The sequence below is a fragment of the Scyliorhinus torazame genome, chromosome 3 (assembly GCF_047496885.1).
Source record: "Scyliorhinus torazame isolate Kashiwa2021f chromosome 3, sScyTor2.1, whole genome shotgun sequence".
Classification (NCBI taxonomy): Eukaryota; Metazoa; Chordata; class Chondrichthyes; order Carcharhiniformes; family Scyliorhinidae; genus Scyliorhinus; species Scyliorhinus torazame.
In genome coordinates, this window is record NC_092709.1 from 356707546 (window position 1) to 356719690 (window position 12145).

Sequence of the window (12145 nt, forward strand, 5' to 3'; positions counted from 1 at the left end):
CCCAAAATGTATCATGGAGTTCAACCAACCTCTCCCTTTAATGGATTTCCGAGCACACGGCTTTTTCCCTACGTGTGGGATTACAATTATGGACACGTGGGTTTTTAAACACAAAACACTGTTTATTCCATGGACTCAACTTAACATCTCAAAAAAACATTGGATCTCTTAACACCCCTTACTTCAAAGATAACTCAGAAAATATTAAATAACTCCTTAAACTGTTCCTTCAAACTTCCAAGAGACTTAACACCTTTAAACAGTATTACATCAGGTTAAAGGATATATATATTTTCTGTAGAATGGCAGAGATATATTAGCTTGGTTGACTTCAGCTCCAGCACCTCGCTTTCTTCCTGCAGCTCTCTGGACACACACAGACACACCCAAGCCGCTTTCTCAAACCTAGCTTTCTCCCTTCAAGCAGATCACGGCAAACCAGAACTTCTGAGGTAAGTTCTGCTTAACAACCTCCTTACCTTGCAGGTCAGCTGGGAGCGGGAGAGAGAGAGAGCCGGGACTTTGGAAACAGCGCGGGAGATTGAAAAAGCGCGGGAGCTGCGAGGCAGAGCAGACAGTTTAAAAGGTCGCGGCCTGGGTGAGGTACTGCTTAACAACCTCCTTACCTTGCAGGTCAGCTGTTAGTTTCGGGAGATCAGTTTCGGGAGCAGGCCTATTGGCTGACTGTAAATCAGGAAGGATACAAAGGGTGTGGCTGAAGTGCCTTTAGAAAAGGAGTGCTGGAGGCAAACTGAGTGTATCTGAGTTTGGGTAAGGCTGAGTTCGGGTAAGAGGTGAGTGAGGGCTGTGTTTTTTGGTGTTTGGGGGTGAGTTTCCAAAAAAAAAAATCCAATTAATTAAGTAAATTAATTAACTAGTTAAGGGAATTTGGTGCTCATCTTAAGGAGGTGCAGAGAAGCAGACTTGTGAAAGAGTCTCGGGAGCAATTACATCACAGCCAGCAGGTAAGTGATTGGCTTGTGACTGGTAAGTGATTTCTCTCTCTTTGACTTTCTCTTAGCTGTGTAGTGTAGTTCAAATTTAACTTCAGGTTTAAGTCATGGCAGGAGAGCTCAGACCCGTGTCATGCTCCTCTTGTGAGATGTGGCAAGTCAGGGACCCGTCTGGTGTCCCTGACTCCTTCAGCTGCAAGAAGTGTGTCCAACTGCAGCTCCTGTTAGACCGCTTGACGGCTCTGGAGCTGCGGATGGATTCACTTTGGAGGATCCGCGATGCTGATGAAGTTGTGGATAGCACATTCAGTGAGTTGGTCACACCGCAGATTAAAATTACTGAGGCAGATAGGGAAAGGGTGACCAACAGTCAGAGGAAGAGTAGGAAGGCAGTGCAGGGATCCCCTGCGGTCATCTCCCTCCAAAACAGATTTACCGTTTTGGAAACTGTTGGGGGAGATGGCTCACCAGGGAAGGTGGCAGCAGCCAGGTTCATGGCACCGTGGCTGGCTCTGCTGCACAGAAGGGCGGGAAAAAGAGTGGCAGAGCTATAGTGATAGGGGATTCAATTGTAAGGGGAATAGACAGGCGTTTCTGCGGACGCAAACGAGAATCCAGGTTGGTATGTTGCCTCCCTGGTGCAAGGGTCAAGGATGTCTCGGAGCGGCTGCAGGGCATTCTGGAGGGGGAGGGTGAACAGCCAGCTGTCATGGTGCATATATGCACCAACGATATAGGTAAAAAACGGGATGAGGTCCTACAAGCTGAATTTAGGGAGTTAGGAGTTAAACTAAAAAGTAGGACCTCAAAGGTAGTAGTTTCAGGATTGCTACCAGTGCCACGTGATAGTCAGAGTAGGAATGACAGGATAGCTAGGATGAATACGTGGCTTGAGAGATGGTGCAAGAGGGAGGGTTTCAAATTCCTGGGACATTGGGACCGGTTCTGGGGGAGGTGGGACCTGTACAAATCGGACGGTCTGCATCTGGGTGGGACCGGAACCAATGTTCTTGGGGGGGGTGTTTGCAAGTGCAGTTGGGGAGGGTTTAAACTAATGTGACAGGGGGATGGGAACCGATGTAGGAAGTCAGTGGGGACGGAAACAAAAGGCAGGAAGGGAGAGTGTGTAAAGCATGACCAGAGAAAGCAGGGCAGAGAGCAAGGAAAGTCTACATTAAACTGCATTTATTTCAATGCAAGGGGCCTGACGGGCAAAGCGGATGAACTCAGGGCATGGATGAGCACATGGGACTGGGATATTATAGCTATGACTGAAACATGGCTAAGGGAGGGGCAGGACTGGCAGCTCAATGTTCTGGGGTACAGATGCTATAGAAAGGATAGAACAGGAGGTAAGAGAGGAGGGGGAGTGGCGTTTTTGATTAGGGAGAACATTACGGCAGTACTTAGAGGGGATATATCCGAGGGTTCGCCCACTGAGTCTATATGGGTGGAACTGAAAAATAAGAAGGGAGAGATCACCTTGATAGGACTGTACTACAGGCCCCCAAATAGTCAGCGGGAAATTGAGGAGCAAATATGTAAGGAGATTACAGATAGCTGCAAGAAAAATAGGATGGTAATAGTAGGGGACTTTAACTTTCCCAACATTGACTGGGACAGCCATAGCATTAGGGGCTTGGATGGAGGGAAATTTGTTGAGTGTATTCAGGAGGAATTTCTCATTCAGTATGTGGATGGACCGACTAGAGAGGGGGCAAAACTTGACCTCGTCTTGGGAAATAAGGAAGGGCAAGTGACAGAAGTGTTAGTGAGGGATCACTTTGGGACAAGTGACCATAACTCCATTAGTTTTAAGATAGCTATGGAGAATGATAGGTCTGGTCCAAGAGTTAAAATTCTTAATTGGGGCAAGGCAAATTTTGATGGTATCAGACAGGAACTTTCAGAGGTAGATTGGGGGAGACTGTTGGCAGGCAAAGGGACGGCTGGTAAATGGGAGGCTTTTAAAAATGTGTTAACCAGGGTGCAGGGTAAGCACATTCCCTTTAGAGTGAAGGGCAAGGCTGGTAGAAGTAGGGAACCCTGGATGACTCGAGATATTGAGACTCTGGTCAAAAAGAAGAAGGAGGCATATGACGTACATAAACAACTGGGATCAAGTGGATCCCTTGAAGAGTATAGAGATTGTCGAAATAGAGATAAGAGGGAAATCAGGAGGGCAAAAAGGGGACATGAAATTGCTTTGGCAAATAATTCAAAGGAGAATCCAAAGAGATTCTACAGATACATAAAGGGGAAAAGAGTAACTAGGGACAGAGTAGGGCCTCTTAAGGATCAACAAGGACATCTATGTGCAGAGCCACAAGAGTTGGGTGAGATCCTGAATGAATATTTCTCATCGGTATTCACGGTGGAGAAAGGCATGGATGTTAGGAAACTAAGGGAAATAAATAGTGATGTCTTGAGAAGTGTGCATATTACAGAGGAGGAGGTGCTAGAAGTCTTAAAGCGCATCAAGGTAGATAAATCCCCGGGACCTGATGAAATGTATCCCAGGATGTTGTGGGAGGCTAGGGAGGAAATTGCGTGTCCCCTAACAGAGATATTTGAATCATCGGCAGCCACAGGTGAGGTGCCTGAAGATTGGAGAGTGGCGAATGTTGTGCCCTTGTTTAAGAAGGGCAGCAGGGAAAAGCCTGGGAACTACAGACCGGTGAGCCTAACGTCTGTAGTAGGTAAGTTGCTAGAAGGTATTCTGAGAGACAGGATCTACAAGCATTTAGAGAGACAAGGACTGATTCGGGGCAGTCAGCATGGCTTTGTGCGTGGAAAATCATGTCTCACAAATTTGATTGAGTTTTTTGAAGGGGTGACCAAGAAGGTAGATGAGGGCAGTGCAGTAGACGTTGTCTACATGGACTTTAGCAAAGCCTTTGACAAGGTACCGCATGGTAGGTTGTTGCAGAAGGTTAAAGCTCACGGGATCCAGGGTGAGGTTGCCAATTGGATTCAAAATTGGCTGGACGACAGAAGACAGAGGGTGGTTGTAGAGGGTTGTTTTTCAAACTGGAGGCCTGTGACCAGTGGTGTGCCTCAGGGATCGGTGCTGGGTCCACTGTTATTTGTGATTTATATTAATGATTTGGATGAGAATTTAGGAGGCATGGTTAGTAAGTTTGCAGATGACACCAAGATTGGTGGCACAGTGGATAGTGAAGAAGGTTATCTAGGATTGCAACGGGATCTTGATCAATTCGGCCAGTGGGCCGACGAATGGCAGATGGAGTTTAATTTAGATAAATGTGAGGTGATGCATTTTGGCAGATCGAATCAGGCCAGGACCTACTCAGTTAATGGTATGGCGTTGGGGAGAGTTATAGAACAAAAAGATCTAGGAGTACAGGTTCATAGCTCCTTGAAGGTGGAGTCGCAGGTGGACAGGGTGGTGAAGAAGGCATTCGGCATGCTTGGTTTCATTGGTCAGAACATTGAATACAGGAGTTGGGACGTCTTGTTGAAGTTGTACAAGACATTGGTACGGCCACACTTGGAATACTGTGTGCAGTTCTGGTCACCCTATTATAGAAAGGATATTATTAAACTAGAAAGAGTGCAGAAAAGATTTACTAGGATGTTGCTGGGACTTGATGGTTTGAGTTATAAGGAGAGGCTGGATAGACTGGGACTTTTTTCCCTGGAGCGTAGGAGGCTTAGGGGTGATCTTATAGAGGTCTATAAAATAATGAGGGGCATAGATAAGGTAGATAGTCAACATCTTTTCCCAAAGGTAGGGGAGTCTAAAACTAGAGGGCATAGGTTTAAGGTGAGAGGGGAGAGATTCAGAAGGGCCCAGAGGGGCAATTTCTTCACTCAGAGGGTAGTGAGTGTCTGGAATGAGCTGCCAGAGGTAGTAGTAGAAGCGGGTACAATTGTGTCTTTCAAAAAGCATTTAGATAGTTACATGGGTAAGGTGGGTATAGAGGGTTATGGCCAAGTGCGGGCAACTGGGACTAGCTTAATGGTAAAAACTGGGCGGCATGGACTGGTTGGGCCGAAGGGCCTGTTTCCATGCTGTAAACTTCTATGATTCTATGATTCTCAAGCTGCTGTCTCAAACTGGCTTTCTACTTTTAAACTGCTCTCAGCAAAACCAGCCAGGCACTTTTCAAACTGCAAAATCAAGCTGCAGAACTGAACTCAAAATGGCTGACCTGACCTCAGCTCCACCCACTCTCTGACATCACTGTTTTCTTAAAGGTACATTGCTTAAACATCCATGTCTTAAAGGTACCCTCACATGACAGGGTGCAGACAGAAACAGATACGGGGGATATGGGGGTACAGACAGATACAGATATTGGGGACAGGGAAGTTTGAGGGGCAGCAACTAGAGCTAAAGGGCACAGATGTGGAGAAGGCACACGCGCTGGTGAAAACACCCACAGGGACCAACTTGGAACCTCTTAGAAACATTGAAAGTAGGAGCAGGAGGAGGCCATTCAGCCCTTCGAGCCTGCTCCACCATTCACTCTGATCATGGCTGATCATCCAACTCAATAGCTTAATCCCGCTTTATCTCCATACCCTTTAATACACTTCACCCCAAGTGCTTCTTGAAAACGTAGAATGTTTTGGCCTTGACTACTTCATGTGGGTATGAATTCCACAGGCCGACCACCCTCTGGATGAAGAAATCTCTTCATCTCTGTCCTGAATGGTCCACCCCAGGCATTGTCAAACTCGGAGGCGCGGGTGGGTCGCGGGCACGGAGCAGTCCGTCGCTGCGCTCCCGAGCGCGCAAATCTGCGCGCAACAGCTGCAGCAGCTGGCTGTTAATAACGCCAGCTGCAAGCGGCCTTCAAAATGGCCATGAACATGTAACAAAAATGCGGCCGCACTGCGCAAGCATGCCAGATCATCGACGCGCACATGCGCAAAACTATGCACACCAATGATCGGGCACGCATGCAAAGTCGGCCGCTTTTTCTTTAAACGGTCGCAGCTTTTTGTTTTACAAGTTCGGGGGGGTTTTATTCATTTATTTTATTAATTTAATTTTTATTTTTTTCATTTATTTTATTCATTAAATTTTTATTTTTTTTCATTTATTTTATTTATTTTATTTTTATTTTTTTATGCAAGATCGGGGGGGGGTTTATTTGATAACATTTTACAGGAAAAAATTGCAGAACTTTGGACAGATGGAGACTCCATACTTTCCGACACCGGAAGGCTTCACCTCCATCCAACAGGTTCCATTGGAGGAGCGTGTACGAGGGCCAAAGGGACCCAAAACCATTTCCTCCATTTTTGTCAGCAGCAAACAAGGTAAGAGAAAATAGTGGGTCGCACAGGTCGGCTGGGGTGGGTCGCGAAGGTCGGCTGGCATGGGTCGCGAAGGTCGGCCGGCATGGATCGCGCATGTCGGCCGGGATGGGTCCCGAAGGTTGGCCAGTTGGTAAAAATGGGTCCCCGGAAAAAAGGTTTGAAAAACACTGGTGAACCCCATATCCTCAGAAGGTGACCCCTGGCCCTGGACTCCCCCACCAATGGGAACATCCTTCCTGAATCTACCCTATCGAGTCCTGCTAGAATTTTATAGTTTTATGTGAGCTCCCCCCTCAACCTTCTGAACTCCAGCGGATACAATCCTGCCCGATTCTCCTAATATGACAGTCCCGCCATCCCAGGAATCAGCCTGGTAAACCTTCGCTGCACTCCCTCCATAGCAAGAACATCCTTCCTCAGATAGGGACACCAAAACTGCACACAATACTCCAGGTGTGGCCTCACCAATACCCGATACAATTGCAGTAAAACGTCTCTATTCCTATTCTCCAATCCTCTCACTGTGAAGGCCAACATACAATTTGCCTTCTTTACTGCCGCTGTACCTGCGCGCTTACTTTCAGTGACTGGTGCGCGAGGACACCAAGATCTCGCTGAGTATCCACTTCTCTCAATTTACACCCATTCAAATAATAATCTGCCTTCCTATTTTAGCTACCAAAGCGGATAACCTCACATTTACCCACATTATACTGAATCTGCCATGCATGTGCCCACTCACTCAGCCAGTCCAAATCTCGCTGAAGCATCTCTGCATCCTCCTCACAGCTCACCCTCCCACCCAAAGATCTGCAAATTTGGAGATAATACATTTACTTCTGTCACTCAAATCATTAATATGCAAGTGAACAGTTGGGGTCCCAGCACAGATCCCTGCAGTACCCCACTAGTCACTGCCTGCCAATGGGAAAAAAAACATTTATTCCAACTTTTTGCTTCCTGTCTGCTAATCAGCTTCCTCTCCATCTCAAGACCCTACCCGTAATCCCATGTACTTTAACTTTACATATTAATCTGCTATGTGAGACCTTGTCAAAAGCCTGCTGAAAGTCTAGATAAACCACATACACCGGTTCTCCCTGGTCAACTCTACTAGTTACATCTTCAAAGAATTCTGATAGATTTCTCAAGCATAATTTCCCTTCCGTAAATCCACGCTGACTTTGTCTGATTACACCACTGCTTTCCAAATGCTGTGCTGTGAAATCCTTGATAATGGACTCCGGCAACTTCCCTACTACCGACGTTAGGCTCACTGGTCTATAGTTCCCTGTTTTCTCTCTCCCTCCCTTTTTGAATAGCGGGGTTACATTTGCTACCCTCCAACCTGGAGGAACCATTCCACAGTCCAAAGGATTTTGGAAAATGACCACCAATGCATCTACTATTTCTCAGGCCAATTCCTGAAGTACTCTGGGATGAAGGTTATCAGGTCCTGGAGATTCATCCACCTTCAATCCCATCAATTTCCCCAAACCATTTCTCTACAAACACTAATTTCTTTCAGCTCCTCACTAAAACTTGTGTTTGTCAGAACTCCCGGTACATTATTCCTGTCTCCCTTTGTGAAGGCAGAAGCAAAGTACGAATTTAGTTCCTCAGCCATTTCTTTGTTCCCTGTTGTGAATTCCCCCGTTTCTGACTGTAAGGGGCCTACATTAGTTTTTATCGATCTTTTTCTCTTTACACACCTGTAGAAACTTTTGCAGTCTGTTTTTATGTTCCCCGCTAGTTTACTTTCAAATTGTGTTTTCCCCTTCTTAATCAACCTTGGTCCACCTTTGCTGAATTGTAAACTGTTTCCTCAGGTCTATTGCTTTTCCTTGTGGGCGGCACGGTAGCACAGTGGTTAGCACTGTTGCTTCAAAGCTCCCGGGTACCAGGTTCGATTCCCGGCTTGGGTCACTGTCTGTGCGGAGTCTGCACGTTCTCCCCGTGTCTGCGTGGGTTTCCTCCGGGTGCTCCGGTTTCCTCCCACAGTCCAAAGATGTGCAGGTTAGGTGGATTGGCCATGATAAACTGCCCTTAGTGTCCAGAAAGTTAGATGGGGTTACTGGTTTACAGGGATAGGGTGGGAAGTGTGGGCTTGAGTACGGTGCTCTTTCCACGGGCCGGTGCAGACTCGATGGGCGAATGGCCTCCTTCTGCATTGTAAATCCTATGATTCGATGATTCTTGCTAACTTGTGTGCCTCATTGAATCTAATACTGTCTCCAATTTCCTTTGAAAGCCATGGTTTGGCCACAGTTCCCTTTCTACTCTTGCGCCAAATAGGAATAAACAACATTTACAGTTCACCTATTCGTTCCTCGAATGCTGCTTTGCCTGTCCATCTACCGTCCTCTCAGTAATGTTTCCCAGTCCGTCATTGCCAGCTCATGCCTCATACCATCATACTTACCTTTATTAAGATTCAGGACACTGATCTCACAATCAACTACCTCACTATTCACCTTGACAAAGAATTCTACCATATTATGGTCACTCATCCCCAAGGGTTCTCTCACAACTAGATTGCCAACTAATCCTTTCTCATTGCACATCACCCAGTCCAAGATGGCCTGTTCCCTTGTTGGTTCCTCAACATACTGGTCCAGAAAACCATCCCGTACACACTGCAGAAATTCCTCCTCTATTGTGCTGTGACTAATTTGACTCACCCAATCTATATGCAAATTAAAGTCACCCGTAATCACAGATGTTCCGTTATCACATACATCTCTGATTTATTGTCTAATGCTATTCCCAACGTTTCCACTGCAGTTTGGTGATCTGTGTTAAACCCCTTCGAATGTTTTTTAGAATCATAGAATTTTTTTTTACAGTGCAGGAGGAGGCCATTCGGCCCATCGAGTCTGCACCGGCTCTTGGAAAGAGCACCCTACCCGAGGTCCACACCTCCACCCTATCCCCATAACCCAGTAACCCCACCCAACACTAAGGGCAATTTTGGACACTAAGGGCAATTTAGCATGGCCAATCCACCTAACCTGCACATCTTTGGACTGTGGGAGGAAACCGGAGCACCCGGAGGAAACCCACGCACACACGGGGAGGACATGCAGACTCCGCACAGACAGTGACCCAAGCCGGAATCGAACCTTGGACCCTGGAGCTGTGAAGCAATTGTGCTGCCCACTGTGCTACCATTTTGCCCCTTGATGTTTCTTAACTCAACCCAGACAGATTCCACATCATCTGTACTAATACCTATCATATCTTCTTTGATCAACAATACAACTTCACCACCTTTTCTCAAGAATGTTTTTTTCTTGTCGGTCCCCTCACCACCTGCTGCAGTCCCAGTCTAGCAGCTCTGTCCTTTAGGACCCGGCCAGCTGGGTCTGTAGTGGTATTACCGAGCCACTCTTGTTAAAGAACAAGAACAAAGAACAAAGAAAAATACAGCACTGGAACAGGTCCTTCGGCCCTCCAAGCCTGCGCCAATCACGTGTCCTATCTAGACCAACAGTCTGTATCCTTCTATACCCCGTCTGTTCATGTGTCTATCCAGATAAGTCTTAAAGGTCGCTAATGTATCTGCCTCAACCTCCTCACTTGGCAGCGCATTCCAGGCAACCACCACCCTTTATGTAAAAACTTCCCCCGCACATCTCCACTGAACCTTTCCCCCCCTCACCTTGAACCTGTGCCCCCTTGTAATTGTCCTTTCCACCCTGGGAAAAAGCCTCCAACTGTTCGCCCTGTCTATACCCCTCAGAATTTCATAAACTTCGATCAGTTCGCCCCTCAGCCTCCGTCTCTCTCGGGACAACAACCCCAGTTTATTCAATGTTGCTGGGACATTGATAGTGCTGTCCGGGGTACTGTCTGTAAGGTTTGATTCTGTGGCAATGGCTTGTTGCTTAATTCGTCAATGAGTCAAATCTCTCAATTCTGGGGCAAGCCGCAGATGTTAGTGGGGAGGACTTTGCAGGGTCGACAGGGCTGGGTTGGCCGATGCTGTTGCCAATAACCCAAGATATGTGGGTTATTGAAGATGTGTGCAATGGGGTCTCTTTAAGAACAGAGTGACGACATTGGCGACTTTGCCGGCTTTTGCAGAGTCCAGTGCCAATTCTTGTACAGTGAAGACCTATTCAATAAACCTTCGTTAATCTTACATGTGCTATAGCAATCTATTTAATTTTGGAGTCTTTCCTGTGCCTCGGTCAATGCGGGCTGGTCAGTCTGGTTTCATTCCTTTTCATTGACCATTGAGCGATTTAATACAACTGAGCGGCTGGAGCCAGTTCAGGGGTCACTTAAGGCCGGAATCACATGTCAGAGGGCAGATTTCCTTCCCAAGGGGACATTAGTGAACCAGGTGGGTTTTTACGACAAGCGGCGATGCTTTAATGGTCACCCTTAGGCTTTTGATTCCAGAGTCTTATTGAATTCAAATTTCACCATCGGCCCTGGTGGGATTCGAACCTGGGACCCCAGAGCATTACCCGGGATCTCTGGGTTATTCGTCCCGTGAGGATATATACATGGGTGGTGCAGTGGTTAGCACTGCTGCCTCACGGCGTCGAGGAGCCGGGTTCGATCCCGGCCCCGGGTCACTGTCCGTGCGGAGTTTGCACATTCTCCCCGTGTTTGCGTGGGTCTCACCCCCACAACCCAGAGGTGCACAGGCCAGGTGGATCGGCCACGCTAAATTGCCCCCTAATTGGAAAAAAAATGAATTGGGTTCTTTAAATTAAAAAATATATATTTATATGACTTACCTCACTCCCAGATATCGGTTATTCAATATATAACACCCCTCCCCCTCAGGCCTTTTGGTTAGATTCCATTCTGTACCTCACTGTTGTCAAACCTATCCAGGCCCTCCAATCGATGGAGTAGTGAGTGAGCCGATTACTACGTTATTCATGCTCATTCTGGTGACGTTGTCTTACCAAGGTCATCGAATGGCCCCATGATGTAGAGGAAATCATAGTCGGTCAGGTAGTTGTCCACGTAATCCTTGGCCCACACATCCTTCATGTTCACTGCAACATTACTCAGGCACAACCTCCTCAGTGAGCGCACACTCTGCCTCCTCGGCATTCTCACAGGATCACTTCCAATACCCTGGACTGGAGAGCATGGGATGAAAGGAATGAATGCGGCGTGCAGGTCAGGGGGAGTGAGGGTGGGGGTGAGGGAGGGGAGGGTGGGGGTGAGGGAGGGGAGGGTGGGGGTGAGGGAGGGGAGGGTGGGGGTGAGGGAGGGGAGGGTGGGGGTGAGGGAGGGGAGGGTGGGGGTGAGGGAGGGGAGGGTGGGGGTGAGGGAGGGGAGGGTGGGGGTGAGGGAGGAGAGGTTGGGGTTGAGGGAGGGGAGGGTGGGGGTGAGGGAGGGGAGGGTGGGGGTGAGGGAGGGGAGGGTGAGGGAGGCGGGGTGAGGGTGAGGGAGGCGGGGTGAGGGTGAGGGAGGTGGTAGAAGTGAGGCGGGGGGGACAGGAGGGGGAGAGGCGGGGGGGGAGAGGCAGGGGGGGAGAGGCAGGGGGGAGGTAGAGGCAGGGAGGTAGAGGCAGGGGGGTAGAGGCAGGGGGGAGAGGAGGGGGGGAGAGACGGGGGTAGAGGCAGAGGGGTAGAGGCAGGGGGGAGAGGCGGGGGTAGAGGCAGGGGGGAGAGGCGGGGGGAGAGGCAGGGGGAGAGGCAGGGAGGTAGAGGCAGGGGGGTAGAGGCAGGGGGGGAGAGGCAGGGGGGAGAGGCAGGGAGGAGAGGCAGGGGGGTAGAGGCAGGGGGGTAGAGGCAGGGGGGTAGAGGCAGGGGGAGAGGCAGGGGGGGAGAGGCAGGGGGGGAGAGGCAGGGGGGAGAGGCAGGGAGGAGAGGCAGGGGGGTAGAGGCAGGGGGAGAGGCAGGGAGGTAGAGGCAGGGGGAGAGGCAGGG

General features: G+C 48.7%; 1 protein-coding gene across 2 annotated transcripts in view; it reads right to left on the bottom strand.

Moving 5' to 3' along the window:
* The window catches only part of LOC140409361 (uncharacterized), a 70925-nt gene that overhangs the window by 40799 nt on the left and 17981 nt on the right, over nucleotides 1–12145 (bottom strand). Inside the window, exon 2 of one of the 2 annotated variants that reach the window (XM_072497797.1) lies at nucleotides 11171–11350. In XM_072497797.1, coding sequence (XP_072353898.1) covers nucleotides 11171–11321 — 151 coding nt within the window. In that variant the 5' untranslated portion in view covers nucleotides 11322–11350. Of the gene's footprint in view, nucleotides 1–11170; nucleotides 11361–12145 lie in introns of those variants that run through there. The other variant, XM_072497798.1, reaches the window with a different exon arrangement.